Source organism: Nannospalax galili, unplaced genomic scaffold (assembly GCF_000622305.1).
Source record: "Nannospalax galili isolate Female #2095 unplaced genomic scaffold, S.galili_v1.0 scaffold591, whole genome shotgun sequence".
NCBI lineage: Eukaryota > Metazoa > Chordata > Mammalia > Rodentia > Spalacidae > Nannospalax > Nannospalax galili.
In genome coordinates this window covers 5,137,451-5,157,286 of record NW_008330926.1, presented here as the reverse complement: position 1 = coordinate 5,157,286, position 19,836 = coordinate 5,137,451, and the positions used below count along the sequence as shown (strand labels likewise).

Here is a 19,836-nt window from a genome sequence, read left to right as displayed (position 1 = left end):
TAGTAAGCTCATTCCTGGGGGCTGTGAGCTCCCCAATAACGGGTTTTTGACCAGATTTGTATGAGGCATCTGTTTTCTCCTGTGCTCCTGTGGAGTGGGCCTTAAATCCAATCAGAAAGCAGTTGGTTACCCCTATGACATTCATACCACTACTGTACCTATGCACATATCTTGCCCCACTGTTTATTATTGCAATTTACATGGTTCACAGATGGTCAAGTTTGTTGATGACTCCCCAACTCCCTACAGCACCTTCCAGTACTATGAGAGCTATCCAGCAGGGAAGATACTTCCTGATCAGTACCAACTTGATTTCTCCTTGTCCAGTGACCAATGTGTATGGTATGGTGTTTTCAGTAGTAAGGTTTTACCATAAAGTTTTGGTGGGTAACCAAAAGCAATGATAACAGCCTGTATCGTTGAGGGTTCTTGAGGACCTCTAACCAACAGCTTGATGGGAGGGAGCCCACATTTAGCACTGGGCTTTTTATTTGACAACCTATGGCTTCTGGGACGAGGATAATTCCCTGTGTAGGGTAACCGCAACTAAACTTTTATATGTTATCTCACCCTGACCTCTTCTCTGCCCGAGCTTTCCACCCTTCTCCCCACCTTAACCTTCTTCCCTGTTATTCCCCTTTCCCCTCATATCACCTAGGTTATACTAGCCTTCTTCCCTTAAGCTCTTTCTTCCCCTCCTCACTTGAAGACACTGAAGAAAGAATTTGAAGAAAATATCAGAAGATGGAAAGACCTCTGTGATGGCTAATCCTGGGTGTCAACTTGACTGGATCAGGGATTAACTGAAATGAGAGAGATCTTAATTGGATCATCTGAAGCTGGAAGACACACCCTAAATGTGGGTGTTACTTTCTGATGGCAGCCCGTATAAAAGGCCATGGCAGAGGAGAACACCTGGCTTCTTGCTGCTTGCCTTCTCTCTCGATGGTGAGTTCCTCTTGCTGCTGTAGACTGAAGACTAGCTGATCTTTTGGAATTTCTCAGACCTTCAGCACCGGATTGGGACTGCTGAGACATCCAGCCTGTGGACTGAGTGACTACGGATTCTCAGCCTCTCCAGTGTGGTGCAGCCATTGTTGGACTACTCGGACTCTATCCTGTGAGCTAAGCTGATAAATCTCTGTACATATATATTCATTCTACCGGTTCTGTTTCTTTGGAGAACCTTGACTAATACAACCTCCCATGTTCATGGATTGGTAGGATTACTATTGTGAAAATGGCCATCCTAGCAAAAGCAATCTCCAAATTCAGTGCAATCCCTACTAAAATTCCAATGCAATTCTTCACAGAAATTGAAAATATAGACACACACACACACACACACACACACACATCACCTGCTTACGGGCCTCGTGTCTCATACCCATCTGCCCCTCTTCTCCAGTCAGGGACCCGAGATTCCCACCATCAATCTCACCCACCTCTACCCCCTGCCTGAGGACCACATGTCTGGTACACACACACACACACACACACACACACACAGAGGCCTTCCTCTTCAGGTAGGAAAACTACTCCTGCTCCCATCCACTCCAGTTCACTGAGAACCTTGAGTCCCAACTACCGGCTGGTCCCTCCTCTTTGTTCATTTCCCTCAGAGTCCCAAGGATTGACTGTGAGAATCTTCCAACCCTGAAGAAGGTCTGCTCCTAGGCTCAGAAGCTTCACTTAACCCTATCTTAGCTAGAATCATTTCTGACAGCCCATTTGAACCTTAAACTGAATTTCCCCAAGACTGAACCCCAAACTCCATTCAGTTGATCTACAATCTGACAAGTTGAGGTAACAGAAAACAGAGATCCAAGTACCTACTCAACAAAGGGGAAACCAGACACTCATGCCAAGAAATACTACCAATGACCTAATTCCAGATGCCTAGGTCCCATTGTAAAATACAAACAACATATGTAACCAAAGCAAATGTCTTCCCCAAAAGTTAATACTTCCGTAGTAATATTCAACTTAGGCGATGCATGTGATGGCTAATCTTGATGGTCAACTTGACATACCTGGGGAGAGGAAGCCTCAATTGAAGATTTCCCTCCATCAGATTGGCCTGTGGACATGTCTAGGGCATTTCCTTGATTAAACATTGATGAAGGAAGACCCAGCCCACTGGGTTTGGCACCATCCCAGGGCAGGTGGGTCTGAGCTGTATAAGAAAGGCTGCTGAGCAAGCCAGAGGGAGCAAGCCAGCAATCAGCATTCCTCCATGGCCTCTGCTTCAGTTCCTGCTTCCAGGTTCCTGTCCTGAGTTCCCACCTTGGCTTACCCTGATGATGGACTATACGCTACAAGATGAAATAAACCCTTTCACCCTCAAGCTGCTTATGCCATGGCATCTAACACAGCATCAGAAGGAAAACTAAGACAATGTGCAAAACAAATATTTCAAAATAGCAAATATGTTCAACAGACTCAAAGAAGATAAGAATAAATGCCAGAATGAAGACTAAATTTACAAAACAAAAAAGAGAATATTGAAAGCTGCAAGATAGGAAGAACAAACCACATATAAAGTCGGGCTTATCAGAATAACAGCTGGTTTTCCAACAGAGATTGAAAGTCAGAAGGGCTTAGACCTACGTTCTACAAGTTATGAAAGACCACAGATGCGAACCCAGACAACTACACTCAGCAAAACTATCTCTCATAATCAAAGGAGAATGAAAAATGTTTCCATGATAAAAACATATTTAAGGAATTCATGACCATTAAACCAGCTCTACACAGGGTACCAGCAGGAATGCTTCAGTCTGAAGAGAAGGCTAAACACACACAAAACATTTAATCAACTGAGAGCTAAGAAAACACTGCAAAAGCAGCAAACGTTAGGAATTAATACACATAGTTCAATAATAGCTCTTAATATCAATGGTCTCAATATCCTGATAAAGAGACAGACTCATGAAGAGGACTAGGAAAAAAGGTTATACTTTTATTCTCTGTCATTCCACATTCCCAAGACTATCTGGGGTTGCACAGCTGCAGAGAGCCTGGTAAGTGTCTCTTGCTTTCCCTCTCCACCATCCCCCACACACATGAGGATACAGTCTAATCACCATCTAGTTTAGCAGACACCTGGCCCTCCACACTACTCCAGGATCCCATGGAGTTCAATCTGGAATCTCAGGTAGGGACCCCAGACCCAGGATACCTTCCAGCCAGCAACCCAACCCATGACTCAGATCCAGGGCTATGTGACATTCCCTGATCATGACTCCATGTAGGGACCCTCAGAGCCAAGCCACTACCTCACCAACCAAGACACTTCTGGGCCCCTGTGGTATTCTGTGCTGCTGATCCCAGATAATGACCCCATCCATTTCCAACTGAAGGCATCGTGGCACCCTGCACTCCACACCCACAGTGTACCACCCACTCACATTGTGACACCCCCCCAGACCCTGCCACCCGACAAATACTTGCAGGATTTGATAAGCCCCCTACAGACTTCAGAAGATCAATAGTGAAATCTCAAAGAAGGTTTGCTCCTAGGCTCAGAAGTTGTACCTATCCCTAGCTGAACTGATACTACTCCTGACAGCCCATTCACATAACACACAGTGGCCCAAGGCTGAACGCTGAGTACCACCACAACTTGATGGGGTAACAGCAAACAAAGATTCAAAAACCCACATAATGATCAGTTAGCCGTACCAAGAAACACCACCAAAGGCATAACTCCAGGTTCCTACATTCCATTGCAAAAATACATAATGCTTCCTGTGAAAGGCAACCTAACTAATGCACAAGGCAATTATTTCAAGATAGCAATTATAAATGTGTTCAAGGAACTCAAGGAGGATATGGACAAAAGACTGAATGAAGGCTAAGAAAGCACAAATAGTTGGAAGGAATATGTAAAACAAATATAGACATGAAATTAGAATTTAATAAAGAGATATGATCTCTGAATAAAAGATAAACTAGAATAAAATTCAAAATGAAAACTCAGGAAATCAAACAAAAAGCTTAGAGAAAAACCTCACCTATAGATTGGATCAAATGAAAGAGATAATAGAAGATCTTGAAGACAAGGTAGAGGGAATCAATCAAAGAGAGCCGGTGTTCACGATTCCATTTACCTAGATCCAGGGAGCTGTGGAAAAACCAAAATCAGTTTATCTACATGATTATAAAGATTCTACCCCACCACAAACCCTTTCATTAGCATCCACATAGACACCAGTTGCCCAAGCTTGCCCTTTCCAAGCCTTGATCGTCTTTCCATTAACTATTGCTCACATCAGACTCTTGGCTACACAGGCAAAGCAAGATAGAAACATACTGCTTGAAGTTCTGCCAACTAGGAGAGGAGAATTTGGAAAGGAAGAAATAAGGATGTCACTCGGGGGATGGTGGGAGCTAATTCAAGAAGATGCCAACGCACACAGTGCCACTGGAAAAGAGAGAAGTTCACTGACCTGCTGGGTTTGATGGGGGTAGATGGAAGTAAACTGGGACCAGCAAAATGTCTTTACTGCCATCTATGATATTTTACTAAGTTATATGGGAAAAGAATAGCCATAGAGGGTGTCTTATCAAATAGGTGGCAGGTTCAGAGGGTTGTTTGGGGATTTCAGTGTCACCTACCATGCATGGCTCGTGTGTGGTCCAGACTGAGTGAGTTTGCCCTCTCTAGAATGGATTAGAACAAACCTGTCATTTTCAACCTAAGCCTATATGGGAGACTGTGTTATTCTGGATCACTGACTAGCGGATCTTTAAGTACTAACTTACTAATCTGTTAGCACTAAAGTCCATGAAGAGCAAGCCTCAACTATTATTCTACCTGTCATCCTGGGAGTCCTCACACAGGCCCCTTTGTCAGGGGTCAGGCCTTGTCTTCCTCCTGGCTACCTCATATGGGTCGGGGTATACAGAGAAACACAGTACTTCAAACTCTGTCAGGGAAGTGGAAGTTGCTGCCCAAGAAGGCACAGAGCCAAATGGGGATAGTAATGCTATTAGGAAAGATGATAATAACAAAACAGTAACAGCCAGAAACAGCTGAGGGCTGACCATGCACTGGTCACTGGTTCTAACCCTCCATATAGGCTAAAGCAGTTAATCTCACAACTCCACATCCATAAAGGCAAGATGTTTAGAGATACGCTAAGAAGTCACTAAGTAGCATCTTTACAAGGCTGTAGAGGACTTAATCTGTCTCATGACCCTGAAACTGCCTTTCTCTAACAATCACTGATTTATTCTATTTAGATGGCCGGTGAAAGAATAATGTTTAAACAGCATGAATTTCTGAAAATATCAGTATCTCGGGCCTATAGTTTTTTGTGTGGAGCAAATAAGGACTTTAAGACATGGAGCTGGGTAAGGGGCTGAAAAGAGGCTAATCTCAAAACAGGAGGAAACAGTGACTCTTTGAGTCCCGTGTCCTCAAGGATGGTAGCCCTTTGTCTCAGATGTGGGAATCTAGACATCTCCTGTCTCGTTTTCCAGTTATGAGAAGCCCAGTATCTCCCTTTTCATCCACTTTCTGCCTTCCTCCATCTGCAGAGCAGAGGAGAGATCAGGAACACGGATGCCTGTCCTCCGTCTCCACAGTGAAGGGACTAAGCTTAGGAGGACCTCTGGGGGAAATAGTTTCTGAGAAGCTCGGTCCTGGAACCATGTCCTCCTATTGAATGGGGTAAAAAGAAATCCAGAATCTGTCCATGCTGCTCCACCCCTCAGGAACGGGGAGAATTCCTATACTAATTACACAAATAACTTGAGGTCAAGGGCTGTCAGAGGAATGGAGGTCACTGACCACTTTAAAAAGTATAAAACTTTTGCATTAAAATATGAGCACTTTAGCCAGGGAATGTAGCTCAGTACGTAGCATGTGTGAGGCTCTAGGTTCAATTTCCAGCAATGATTTTTTTAAACGAGAAGATCTTATGTTTATATGTATTAAAATAAGAACTACAAAACCATATAAAACCAACAAAACATGATTTAATCAAAACCTAACAAGACGATCTGTGCTGGGTAGCCTCAGTTGTCAACCTGACACACATGGGTAGAGGGAACGTCAAGTGAGGAATTTTCTCCATTGGATTGGCCTGTGGCCATGTCTGTGGGGCATCTTCTTGACTGTTGAGTGATGTCCACTGTGGGTGGTGCCACCCCTAGGCAGGTTGTTCTGTATTGTATAAAAGCAGACTGAGCACTGGTCAGGGAAGCAGGCCAGTAGGCAGTGTTCCTCCATGGTCTGTGCTCCAGGTTCCTGCCCTGAGTTCCTGCCTTGGCTTCCCTTGATGAACTGTGAGCTGTAAGCCAAATAAACCCTTTCCTCTCCACGTTGGTTTCGTCAGTGTTTTTACTACAGCAATAGAGTCACTAGAACACAGTCCCTACACTCTATTCCCTGTATTTTTCCTTCTTGCCTTCCTCTTACTCTCTCTTGCATTTTGCAGAACAACACCCAGGAAAAAAAAAAAAAAAACACTTCTCGTGCTTCCAACAAGCACGATGAAGAATGGGAGCGGGAAGGACTGCAGAACACCAAGGCTCAGGGCACTCAGTCAGCCAGCAGGTCCAGCCGAGCATAGGCAGGCCACAGATACTCAGCAACCTGTGTACACACAGCTCTGCCTTGGCCTTGGAAACACACACGGACCCAGCACTTGGGGTGCCCTGTGGATACAATGGCACAGGACTTAGAGACCTGGCATCCAATAGAGACAAGTCACCACAGCCAGCTCTGAGCTCCAACCAAGAAGCATCAGTACAGAGACAATAATGACCGATGGGACACTGTACCACAGGGCTTCCAAAGAGGATGATGAAACTTCAGAAAAGGACTGGGCTCTATACCCTTTAACTTATTTGTCCACTTCAACAAACATCTATAGCACCTACTAAATCTCAGACACAGCTCAGGAGCTGACATAGGCCATATAGCTGCTACCCTCATGAAATTCAGGAGAGACGAGAACAGACATGTCTGTCAGCCCTTAAACAGAGGGATCATTCAAATCCGTACAAGTGGATATGCATGCAAAATAGGGGTAGGCAGGGAGATTGAGCCTAGAGCCTCACACATGCTCACTGGACCACTGCCTGGGCCACAGATGAGCACTGGGGGCTGCCAAGCAGACCACAGGTGACTGTGCACCAGGTAGAGGACAAGTAACTAGGGAAAGAGAGGTATGAGAAGAGTCAGCCCATTACCTCACCCAGCTGGGCAGATGAGTGCCCAGGGGAGAGAAGCACAGGGAGAGAAGAGACTGCATTCACACTCAGAGGATTATGAGTGGAAGCTTGGGCAACAGTGGAAGATATCAGCAGGACAGGACATGATCATCCAGTCCTGGGAAAGAACTAGGTGAAGCTGTGAGGGGAGAGGACAGACGTACTAAGCTCTGGTGGGAGGTGAGAACAGAGACCCAGCAGGAGAAGAGCAGCCTCAGAAGGGGCTGGGCCTCCCTCAGTGCTTGAAGTGAGGCCACGTCTTGATGATGTTGTACAATGCCTGCCCAGGAGACAGAGTGTTGGTCACATCACTGTGACCCATCAGCAGGTAGTTGCGAGTCAAGTACCCCTTGACCATGGCACACTGGATCAGGTTCTGGGCTGCCTCCAAGGCAGCAGCATTGGGTGGAGAACCTGCAAAACACAGCCAGACCAGTGGTTGAAGAAGTCCTGGGTGACCAGGCCAGGGCAGAGCATGCTTCTAAACCCACCACCACTAAAATAGCATATTTGACTGTTGGCAGCCACTCTGAGGACAGACAGACACCAGGTCAAGACTTCACATGTCTCACTGACAAAATTCATCTGACTTCAAAGACTGAGTCTAGAATTATAAATACTTTTATTCTGAGGATTTTTATTTTGTTTTATTTTGGTGTTTTGTTTTGTTTTGTTTTGTTTTGAGATAGAGTCTCCATATAACTTCAGCTGGCCTAGACTTCACTATGGGAAAAAGGCTAGTCTTAATCTCACAGAGATCCACCCACCTCTGCCACCTGAGTGCTGGGATTAAAGGTGTGCGCCACCACAACGAGCCCAATTCTGGGGATTTCTAAAGGCTTTTTCTACTGCAGAAGTTTAGCCTGATTGTTCACTGCTGGAGGCAGTTTAGCGCCCTACAGGGCACTTGGCAATGTCTTCAAGTCTTCTTGCTTAATGAAAGTGGGAGAAGAAAGGACATGTATTGTCGAGAAGGCACAGGCAGTGTCAGCCATCCTCCAAAGTGCAGACCAATCAATCCACGGCAGGAGCCAATCTAAAATGCCAGGAGCACTAAGGTCCGGAGGCCTCGCTCTGACCACAGACGTGATGCTCAGGCTCACCTACTCTGCTCCCACCCAAAGTCCATTTTAATACCAGCCTCAGCCAGCAACAGTTTCAGGACCCTCCTTCTAGAAATTCAACAACAAAATTCTAGCTCTAGTCAGGAACTCTCAGCACAGTCGAGGCGCATCCCCACTGTTGTATGAGCTGACATGGTCTCACATTACCATGAGAACCAAGGTAGGACGCACCTGGGTACAAAGAGGAGCTGAAATTATACACAAGGAGCATTCCCTTACTTCACTAGGTCACTGTGAGAGAGAGGAAGACTTGTCTGCGGATGGAAACGGTAACTTTAGAGTGTATATTTTCTGGGCTTCACCACCAGCCATGTCAGCTTAGATTAACATCAATACAAAGCTCCTGCATGTGGGGCACTGAAGGATGCCTGAGGCTGGTGTCATTCTTGTCCAAATCAGTCATTCTCCCGCAAACATCATATAGAAGATCACAACTACCCAAAGCTTCAACTTACCAGAGAAGATGCCCATGAAGGAGATGCTCAAGGCAATGTCATTGTATCCAGTGGTGCGGGAGCCCTGGACACTCCAGCCCACCCCTTCATAAATACCACCATCCTGGCCCACAAGGAAGCTGGAGGAGAGGCAGAGATTAGCATGAAAGAGAGGCACTCTGGATCTACTCTCACCTTCCTTCACACACAGTTCTTGAATATATGTCTGAGAGATGCACATCCCTAAGTAACACGTCTACAGTGGAATCTCGACACCTAGGCTCATGGAACATAGCAGAGCAGGGGGTACAGAGCATACTAGTGCATCCCTCACCTCTCACCAGCAAAGCTCCCTCATACAACAGAGTGTGATGCACACAGAAGGCCACAACTGACTGAGTTTTAGAGAATAAGAGCCTGCGGAGTGCATGTCCCTGGACAGGACTCCTATATTAAACCTCACCCACCCACGGCTCAGGGACCGTTGCGGAAAAGGAGGTGGAAAGATTGTAAGAACAGGGTTGGTGCATGAACATAAGGAAATAGAGGCTTGCAGGCCACTGGGAACTTGTGCATATGAACTCACAACAACGGTGACAGCATGGACAAGACCCATGCCGACTCAATCGGACCAAAACCCAGCATAGAACGAGGGAAATGGGCAGCACGCATAGCCAAGGAACTATTGGCCACTGATTATTGCTGGGTGAGCAAGACTTACTTTTTAAGTTATTTTTCTTCCTTATTAAAGTCTTAGCCCACCTGTGTTCCACCTGGTGGCATCCCCAGAGCACAGCCTAGTGCTGGAATGTGTGAGAAGTGGCTGTTTAATGGTGAGTTCAGACCCTTTCCAGGTCAGGAAATGGCCAAAAAAGAGATAGAAGGATGATGGAAGGGGGTACAGCAGAAGTCAGAAGCCAGGAGGCCGTAACTGCCTTCTGGAGCCTGAGTGCGGAAAGGGAAGCCTTCAGCCTCGGCCGGAAATCTTCCGTATAGGATTTCCAAATTCATAGTCCACTGTAATTAAAGAAGCAACACTGGATTAGCCTGCATGTCAGGACCCAGCAAGCACTTGGTAGGTTCTAAAAGTTGACAAACATTGGAGGGTCTATTTTCTCCCATCTTGAAAGGGCTCACTAAAATGGGGCAGAGAAGAGGATCAGTCATTCCAGAAGCATAGACCAAGCCGTGGTAAACCCAACTGAGCAGGCACATTGCACACAGGTGCTAACTTGGGGACAGTGAAGACTAGAACCCAGCTCCACAAGTTAATCTGTGAATGTCCCTAAAATGCTGGCTCTTTCATTAATGTGCATAAATATGCCATATGGGATAGCAGTGGTCTGTCCTGAGGGAGGAGAAGGAAGAGAAAAGACGGAAGGAAAGGAGAGGAGGGGAGGGGAGGGGGAAAGGAGGGGGAGAAAATTTCCTCTCCTATTAGGTCAATGTGTTTTTTATCATAGAATCACAGACTTTGGCACTATAGAAATTGATGGGCACCATCCAATCTCTCCTTCATGTAGAAAAGACTTTCCCCTGAATGTGAAGTCTTAGATGCAGAGGACAGCCGCAATAGCATCAGAGGGAACAAGCCAAGCAGAGGCGCAAGGCCTCGGCCACAGTGTCAGGGGAGGCAGTTACACGAAAGCAGTGGCTGCCCCGGCAATCTCCACAGGTTCCACAGTCTGCACACTGTGGCTTCCTCTAATATCTTTTCAGCAGCCTTGGTATCTGTCATGTTCATAACCTACTTTTAGAGGGTTTATACTTTGAGGACACACTTAGGGATGTGACTGCCCCTTAGCTATCTCCTAAATAAGACCACCCAGGATTGGGTTAGAAACCAGTGTAAATACCTGAATGGCCTCTTATACGGTGAGAACTCAACTCAAAATTAGTTACCCTTCCCCCTTCCTTTCAGGATTTCAGCTTCTCTCTCAAGGGGAAGAAATCCCCCATCCTTAGATCCACTTACTTATATCCGATGTCACATGCATTCAGCTTGTCCATGAAGTAAGACTGGAGATCTCGGAGCAGCATACGGCACTCATCTGGCTTGCTGCAGGTTCTCCCACCAGTGTGGAGGATAATGGCATACTTCACAGGGAGTGTCATGTTGGAGCAGCGGGCCTCTCTGGCCTCCCAAGCAGATCGTGGGACAATGTGGGGGCAAGCTGTTATGGGCCAAAACAAAAATAAACAACAAAAAGAACCATTAAAGATTCATTGTATCAACCAGTGCCCATAATCTGACTAGTGAATCTGATGTAATCCTTGGATGCTGAGACCTCCCAGCCACCCTCAGACCTCCTTCTAACACTGACTGCTGTACTCTGGAATGTTCTTGACCCAACAGCAAAACATGAAAGTTTTATTTTGGAAGCATGTTTGAGAGACCGCTAAAATCTGTAAGATTCTGCTTGGGTAAAACAATCGTTAGTATGGACAGATGGCAGCAATCCCAAGGCAGAGACCAATCTGATTCAGGGCTTATGACAGGGACAAGTTTCTTCAAATTTCATTAAGCCTAAGAAGGCTAAGAGTCCTAATTAACGTTTGTTTCTGATACCTGACGGTCAAACCCGAAACAGCATCTACCTTGTTACCCGGATCTTGTAAAACTCTTCCTTTAAAATCAGTGTGATAACTTCAAATTTTCTTCAGCACTTAGTCCATCAGGTTCATTCTATGATTAATTTTTAGAAGTGTGTGTGTATATATATAGCATATGCATATAAAACTTAATTTTTAGAAGTGTGTGTGTATATATATAGCATACGCATATATAACTACATAAATGCAGCTGTCCTTTTCTATGCTTATTTTTCTCTTCTAACAAATTTCAACATACAGCATACCAAGAATTTTTCTTGTATATTTGTTCGTTTTCTTTCTCTGCCCTCTAGACTGAAACCGCATGACTGGGACGGGGAGGGGGTTGTATTATGTCCTTAGCCAGGTTTTGCCCAGGAAACCTGTGTGGAATGAAGTCATTGCTCATACGACACCACTCTCTAGCCATGGTGCTCTCCCTCTGGAAAACCAGAGTAAAGAGGCGGTCTGGAGGGCTCCTCTCAAGGCTTGCTAGCCCCAGCATTTCAGAGAGCTGGGTGACCACTTGGCCACCAGGACGAATGCCACAAAAGCCTGGACAAGAAGTCACTCCTGATGGCATTTGACTGTTGGGAGGTGGGTCTGCAACAGGGACCCGGAGGAGAGAAAGTCTCACCTTTTTTTTGTCTTTCCTTCTGTGGAGGAACCAGGCAGTTTTCACCTTTCAAAAGAAGAGGCTGGATGTACCTGGATGACAAGTGGCCCTTCTGCACAGCGTAAGAGATTAGCCCCTTCATGGCTGACAGGGCAGCAGGGCTCGGACTATGGCCTGAAAGAAAGTGATTTGTGGGGAATCCCAATCTGGCCTAGTTTCAGGATCTGTGGGAAGAAGGCTAGACGTTCTGCCAAAACCATACAGCTGCTGCAGGGAAGATGGGGGACAGGCTCATCCCTCAAGTTGGAGAGGTGAGAGTCTAGGAACTGCTATGATAAGGCTCTCAGAGGCCTGGCCAAAGTCCTTCTTGATGACATGCCAAGACTTTATGCATCTACACCCTCCATGTTCAAAGGTAACTATGCCCAGTGGCCCCCATCTGCTCACACCAGTGCTTCTCATCAACAACAATCCTTCTTACGCCAGCCAAGGTCTTTACCTGCAGTAATTCACTTCTTCCTCAGCACAAAACTGAGTCAGATACTATTAGAAACCCTCTATTCATGAGGAATTTGGCATCTAAAAAGTACATGCTCCAAATCCTAAACCAACAAATGAGGAAATATTGGCAACTCATTGCTGTTGGAGGAAAGAGAGAGAGAGAGAGAGAGAGAGAGAGAGAGAGAGATTGAGAGAGAGGACAGAGAGAGAAGCAGTCTGAATACAGAGCCCTCTGGCGTTGTGGGAAACGCCCTGCTGGTGCAAATAGAAAATGCAGAATCATATTCTGACTCCTGTTCTCATAGTGTACCACTTCGTGTTATTTCCTTCTCTGAAAGCTGGGCTTCCCACTGTAGTAACAGGAATGATGGAAAATACTTGGACTATCCCAAAGGGTATTGGGAAGGAAGAGGAGAAACTAGATATACAAGATTTTGTTAACAGCAGTCATCCCACAGCTCACAGAAATGGTCCTGAGAAATGTACGTTAGAATGCAAGTGGGGGAGGACAGGGGGCAGCCGAATAGAAGTGGAAGATTGCCATTTTTTGAGGCTATGATGGCTAAAATTGTCAACTTGAGAGGATCTAGAATCACCCAGGAGACAAACCTCTGGACCTATTTACTGATTGTGTGCATTGAAGTGGGAAGACCCACTCTAAATATGGGTGGCACCCTCCATATCCTGGGATGTGGACTGAGCGCAGAGGGAAAAAATTGCTGAGTGCCAGTATTCATCTCTGTTTTCTGACTGCAAGTGCAGTCTGACCAGCCGCTTCATGCCCCTGCCTTGATGCCTTCCTCCTCTTGATGGTCCTTAAAACTGAACCAAAATAAACCCTTCCTTCCTTAAACTATTTTGTCTGCTGTTTGATCACTACAACAAGAAAAGTAACTAATACAGGGGTCTCAAAGTGGCTTTTATTTTAATGAATGAAGGAGCTGGAGAGACAACTCAGCAGTTATGAGCACTGGATTTCCTTACAGAGGACCCAGGTTCAGTTCCCAGCACCCACACGGTGGCTGACAACCATCTGTACTCCAGTTCCAAGGGATGTAACACTCTCTCTGGCCTCCATGGGCATTGCACATATGGGTGCACTTGCACACATGCAAGCAAAACACTCATACACATAAAATAAAAATAAGTAAATGAAAAAAATTTAATTTAAAAATGAATAGAAAATCCAGAAGTGACAGATGGGTGGGGAGACTCCTGGAAGGAATTTGGAGACATAGACCTACAGCTACAGGAATGTCAGTACTGGAGAGTAATGCAAGATAGTCACCCACATACAGATGGTAGCTGAAGCTCGGATTTGTATGAAGAAGAGCGAGACAAGGACTGGGCAGACGGAAGACCGGGGAGAAGAACACGGCAGGAGGGACTTAGGAGAGAAGACTGGGAGTTGACACAAGAGGAGACGCAGCAGAGGTAGAGAAAGGAACCGGAGCAGATGGAACGGGACCATCACAGAGAGCACTGGAGAAGACAATGCCAGGGGCGGTGCTCTTCTGAGATGTCTGAGAAGGCAACAGAGTGGGGACAAAGAGGCAGAGAGCTCTCTGAAGAAGAGTCAGCTGGGGTGACCCTTACCTTCCTTGGTGCCGAAGAAGGCAACACCCAGGGAGATGTTGTTGTAGCCCCGGGTGTGTGAGCCTTGGACATTCCAACCAACACCTTCATATACCCTGCCGTCATCCCCAACCAGGACACTGTGGACAAGGAAACACAAGTTGGTGACTGGGACTACATCACATGCCATGCTCAAAAGGGAGAAGGGCAAGACAGGTTCACTGAAAGGAATATGTATGGACTCCTCTGAGGCAATGGAAACACCAAAACATTTATCCTCATCCTTAGCATTCAGAAAGACCCACAGGCCCACACTCCCTCCCTTGCTCAGATGCCTGAGTTGCATATAAATCATCCTACATCCTAAGAAGGAAGAGGGGCTTGGGACAGCTACCAAAACTATAGTCGGCTCAACCACAAAATGTTGGAGTCTCCCTGAGCTCTACGTATCTTTAAAAAAATAGCTTTCCTCCCTCCCACAGAAGGTGCAATGTGTTCTCCACACAGGCTGCTCATTTGATCTCTTCCTGCCAGGGAGCTTCTCCTTGGAACAAGAACGAGACAGAAGAGAGAAATCCTGTGCTTCCGGGCTGGCTTGAGAGCGGCCATCGAAGCTGTACTCTGACTGACACTTCCCTGCAATGTCCTTCTGAGGGACTGCGCATGCACTTTTGGACCGTCCTACAGAAAGCTGGTGCTGAGGAAGCTGCCCATGAACTCTTCCCCTCAGGGGCATTAACTCCCCCTCACCACTGAGGCTTTGGAGAAAGCCTGAAGTAGGAAAGCAGAGATGCTGCGGGCACTTGAGGCAAGAGATCATTACCTAGTCTAGAACTGTTCACACCTGGCCAAAGCCAGGAAGGAGGCTCAGAGACCGACCCCTGGAGCTACAGGTGGGATGACCGCCCCATCAAGACAGGAGCCCATATCTTTATTATGGTGGAAACTACCTTGAACAGAAGCAGTTTTGCGCTATCTCCATGGCTACACATCTATATGACACTGAAGAAGACAAACAACCTGCCTACCTCGGGGAAATGTTGGCACTTGCTGCACCCAGTGCGGACTAGTGGAGGATCAGACGTCCTCAAGTATAAGGCAGCAATCTATTTATTACAGCTGCTTGCTCTGACAAGCAGCGCAAAGCGACAGTTCTAGAGGAATCTGAAGGGACAGGAATTACTTAGTCTTCCTTGCTTCCTTCTGGGGATCTGAGGATCAGGGACTTTCACAGGAAATTATATGACATTTGGGGTTTCATGGAGGTTTTAAATATTGTATTCATTACAAAACCTACGTAACCAAAACCAGGAAAATGAAGAAAACTCATGATAAGGAATATCAGAAGAACTAAAGAGCAGCTTTGACCACATGCCTGGAGAACCAGGCCCAGTCACGTACTTGTAGGCCACATCACACCAGCTGTTGTGGATGTGATAGGCCTGCAGTTCCCGAAGCCTCTGACTACAGACCGTGTGGTTGTGGCACTCCAGTCCAGGGACATGGTGTGTGACAAGGATGTCCACTGGCCGGCTCAGCTGGGAGCTGCAGCCAATGGCTTCTGCCCCCCATTCCTCACGAGAGACCATGGTGAAGACATCTGTGGGTAGACCATAATATGTCAGTCAGCATGCCCCACACTACGGCTCCCACATTTACCACCTAAGCTGCACACGCTGGTCTGGACTCTGCCCCATGGTGATGAAGAAACCGTAGGGAGGTTTCAGCAAGACATCACATCCTCCCTGCCTACCTCCAAGTGTGTGCCTCCAGAGCCTCACCCCTAAGGCAGGTAGTGAACCTGCCAGGGAGTCCGAACTTTTTGATCCCCCACCTCAGGAATCTCCTTCACAAACACACCCCATTTTTAGCTCCTTCCATGCTCTGCTTCAGGACCTCCTCTCCAAGAAGTATGTCTGTGTCACCCACCTGTCCCCACCCAGCCTTTGTAGCCTCAATGTGCTGTGACTCCCATGCTCCCTGAGGGGCTTACATCTCCTCTAGGCAGGGTTTGGTTTGCCTTTCATGCTATGACCCTCTGAGTTCAAGACTTGGGTCTCCATCCTGTGTAAGTTTGTTTCTCCCCTTCCTGGATTTCCAGCCACACCTGACAACAACCCTACACCCCAAAAGTCTAGGCAAATGAATGTAAGCCACTGGCTGGCACTTGTCTACAATTCAGTGTCAAACTCCAGCAGGTCCCCCAGCCTCCTCACCATCGAGACCTAGTTTGCCCTTCTCAATGAGCTGGGAGATGTTGCCGAGCAGGTACTGCAGCCCCTCTGACACCTCTTTAGTTTTTGTTTTGTCCCAGGAAGAAACACCTGCAAAAGAGTATTGCTTTTTGCATGCACTTTATAAAGCTCCTGTGTGCTCACTGAGGCACCACCGTGGCGCAGGTTCTGGCCAGAAGCAGCTACCCCATCTCCACTGTCTCTTTGCCTCCTTAAGTCCCCAAGCCTCCTCCAAGAAACCCCTTTGGGATGACCAGGGAATCATCTCTAGTAGAAGGCGGAATGGCCTTCTCCAATACCATCACCAGGTATGGCCCAAGGATGATAGCTCAATGCCACTGGTAGGGAGACTCATGAGCTGCGTCTACACACACAGCTGGCAAACTCAACCTGAAATATATTCAGGTACTCAAAACCAAACATTCTCTTCTGTGTGAATTTCATCTAACAAAAATATTGAGAATATGTGGAGAAGCGATTTAGAATTACCTTCATGAATTAGAATTACCTACATGAATCAGGCCGGTTCCTGATTGATGTTGGGGTATCTGCTTAGCCCATGTCCCTGCTTGAAGGACTGTGAGAGGTAGTCTCTGGACATTGATTCACATCATTGCCCCCAAGGAACATTCTTTCATTGACAAGCATAAACCTCGGTTAGGTTAAATGCTGATTGGCATATTGTAATCACTGTTTCCATTCATTGAATTTTGCTGCCAAATGCTAGATGAATTATATGCATCACCTCACTTGTTCTTCATAAATTTAAGACAAAAGTAACCTTTTATTAATTTTCAGGTGAAGGGTCTAAGATCTGAAAATCTGAATAGCTGATGGAAAACCATTACTGGAGGTGGGCAAAGAGTTGGACCCAGGTCTATAGACTCCAAGTATAAAGCTATTCTTTCACCCCAGGGAAGAGCAAGCATTTAACGGATTCATATTATGAGATTGTAGAATGTCCCTTTTTCTGTTACTTTGATCCAGAGAAAGAAAACTTACTCCATGGTGGGAGAACCAGGGCGGAAAAGACAAGAAGCCAGGGCAACATCCTCACGTGGTCCCAGGACTCCGGCAGGGAGAGTATGATCAGCAGCCCTGGAAGGGCAGTGGCTCTAGGAGAGACACTGACAGTTAGCATGACTGTGCCAGCTGCCGGTGAAGTGCCACCAGACTGCATGTAACCCTGTCTACCAACTGCCTCCATCGTGTGCCTCCTGAAGGCCAGTACCTGGCTTAAGCCTCTAGGGTGCCCTGCACACAGCAGGTGTACAACGGCTTAGCAGTATCACCTGGAAACTCTATTTTACTAGTGCCTACTATGTGCAGGCTCATTCAGACACTTGTACAGGAATTTTTAAATAGTCTTCACCTTAATCCTGTAATGTAGGATCATTAAGCCCCATTTCTGTAAATGTAGAATAAAACCCAAGACTGATCCAACTAAGGAATCCAAACCCACACAGAGAGGCTCCTTTCCAGCTAGGGATAAGACCAGGTGAGCTAATCAGGATATAGGAATTGGGAGAGGAAGAATCTGGTTCTAGGGCAGAGGACGTGTGATCTTAACACTTTGGTAGAATGCAGACCCTTCTCCAGAAGAAAAATTCTGAAGAATACATTCAAACAGAAATAACTCAGACTGGGGCAATGGCTCAGTTGGTAAAGTGTTTGGCATATAAGAATGAGGGCCTGAGTTCAGATCCCCAGCACTCACGTAAAAGAAGCTGGGCGTGGCTGTGCAAGTCTATAATCCAAGTACTGGCAGGTAGAGACAGGCAGATTCCTAGAGCTCCCTGGCCAGCCAGCCTATCCAAATGAGTGTGCTCAGGGTTCAGTGAGAGACTTTGTCTCAAAAGCTAAGGTAGAGAGCAATTGACAAAGACACCCAAAGTCAACCTCTGGTATCCACATGTATACACACAAGTATGTACCAACATGTAGCTACCCACATATACTATAGCCTACATACATTTACCATCCACATCACCACCACACACACACAAAACAAAGGATAATTACCTGAGAACCCTGTACTGTCCCAGTTCAACAAGTCAGAGTGCAATCAGCTCACCCTTCATTGTCTGGCAGATCTCTCCTTCAGCAGTGGCTTTGAGGTTCTACCCCTGGGCTCCAGCAGTGTCTCCTCCCCAGCAGGTGTCTCCAGACCTTTCTCTCCCTGACTCTAGAGGGCACCGTGTTCCTAGGAATGGAGCACTCAGGCTCTGGCTTCCATAAGAGAAGACTGCTAGGGATCCCTAAAAATAAAGATGGAAGACAGAGCTATGGGACTCAGATCCAATGCAGTCCATGACACTGAGAGAAACTCAGGTGAGATCAGATAGGCTGAGAACACCTGGGGACCCACCCTGTGAATTAACCCAGGTTCCTCCTCCCTGGGAAAGGACCTGATTGCCACATCCTCCCCAAGCTTTCCTTGTCCCAGCCTTCAATAAGCCCTGCCAACGTAGGGCCTGAGTGGCCTAGGGGCTGTACCGCTAACATTTTGGAACTTCCTGCCCATGGAGAACTGCTCCACAAATCTGAAGGCTGTGGGTTAAGGTCATTCACCAAGTACTGCCCCAAACCAAGGTCACCAACAAAGGCAGGGTGGAGCAAAAGAAATAGAAAGCTGTGTTCCCAGAGGGTGTTTATTGTGCCTAATTCTGACACACGAGCCTACAGATTTATCATCTTCCCCTCTGCTACATCCCACCCTCAGCATCAAACTAACACCCATGAGAGGAAGTGGTCCAGCCCCACAACCACCACCAAGTATCTCCAGCCTTTGCCATCTTCTGGCTCAGGGCCTTACAGTATCACCCCTGACCAGGCTTCATGGGCTGCAACCTGGTCTCCAGGGCTCTGAAACTTCATAGAGGGCACGCCACATGATGACTGAAGCAGGGCACACATCTCCACAGGGACCTGTTACAGTTGCTCAGCATCCAGCAGGTAGGGCACCCTCCTGGGACACTAAGAAAAGATCACCTTATGCAGAAAGATCACCTTAGTGAGCCGCAATCTCACACTCGGTTCACAGGCTCCCAGAAACAAAAAAATCTCCCTGAAAAGTGTCACTGTAGCGCCGAAGGCCCACTAAGGGAAAGGTGCTGCCTCCTAGCCAGAAAGAATGGACTCTATGTCCAGCTGGGAACATGCCATTAGCTCCTTTCTAAAGAGCTAATCCAGTTGGGCAGGTCAATCACCTGGCAGAGAAGCCACACCTCAGGCAGGGGAGGTTTGCCTTAATCCATGCTAAAGAGATGGGAGGAAGAGTTACAAACAGGCTGCCATGTGGTTCTGTCGGATCTGTCCTCTTGCTTCAGGAAGGTGCTACTTTTCCTGTTCTTTCATATCGTTCTTTTGGATGCTGGTCAGAGCCTTTCTCTAGTACTTCCGGCTTCAAAGTTTTTTCTCTAAATCTCCCCTCCCTGCCCGATGGCTGCTGCGTGGCTGGCCTCCATTTCAGCTTAACTCAAATGGCATGGACTTCTCTCTTTCTCTGCTCCATCTTCCTCCTCCAGGCAGCTGTG

General features: G+C 46.8%; 1 protein-coding gene across 2 annotated transcripts; it reads right to left on the bottom strand.

Annotated features, from left to right (window-relative positions):
- Positions 1–7,051: 7,051 nt before the first annotated feature.
- On the bottom strand, positions 7,052–17,351 carry Pglyrp4 (peptidoglycan recognition protein 4). 2 transcript variants are annotated; one of them, XM_008855586.2, is made up of 8 exons: positions 17,303–17,351; positions 16,283–16,390; positions 15,468–15,666; positions 14,088–14,206; positions 12,012–12,164; positions 10,758–10,956; positions 8,804–8,922; positions 7,052–7,638 (listed from the first exon to the last, which is right to left on the bottom strand). In XM_008855586.2, the coding sequence occupies exons 1-8, from the start codon at positions 17,349–17,351 to the stop codon at positions 7,460–7,462; spliced, it is 1,125 nt and encodes a 374-aa protein (XP_008853808.1). In that variant the 3' UTR covers positions 7,052–7,459. The 2 variants fall into 2 exon arrangements, with proteins under 2 accessions (XP_008853808.1, XP_008853816.1); XM_008855594.2 differs by having other exon boundaries at positions 15,468–15,679; positions 16,302–16,390.
- Between the last annotated feature and the right edge of the window lie 2,485 nt (positions 17,352–19,836).

Coding starts and splice junctions, on each gene's coding strand:
- Pglyrp4 (XM_008855586.2), bottom strand. CDS start 17,351: ATGTTGCCCTGGCTTCTTGTCTTTTCCGCCCTGGTTCTCCCACCATGG. Junction 16,391..17,302: donor CCTGGTTCTCCCACCATGGA/GTAAGTTTTCTT, acceptor ACTCTTTTGCAG/GTGTTTCTTCCTGGGACAAA. Junction 15,667..16,282: donor GGGCAAACTAGGTCTCGATG/GTGAGGAGGCTG, acceptor GTCTACCCACAG/ATGTCTTCACCATGGTCTCT.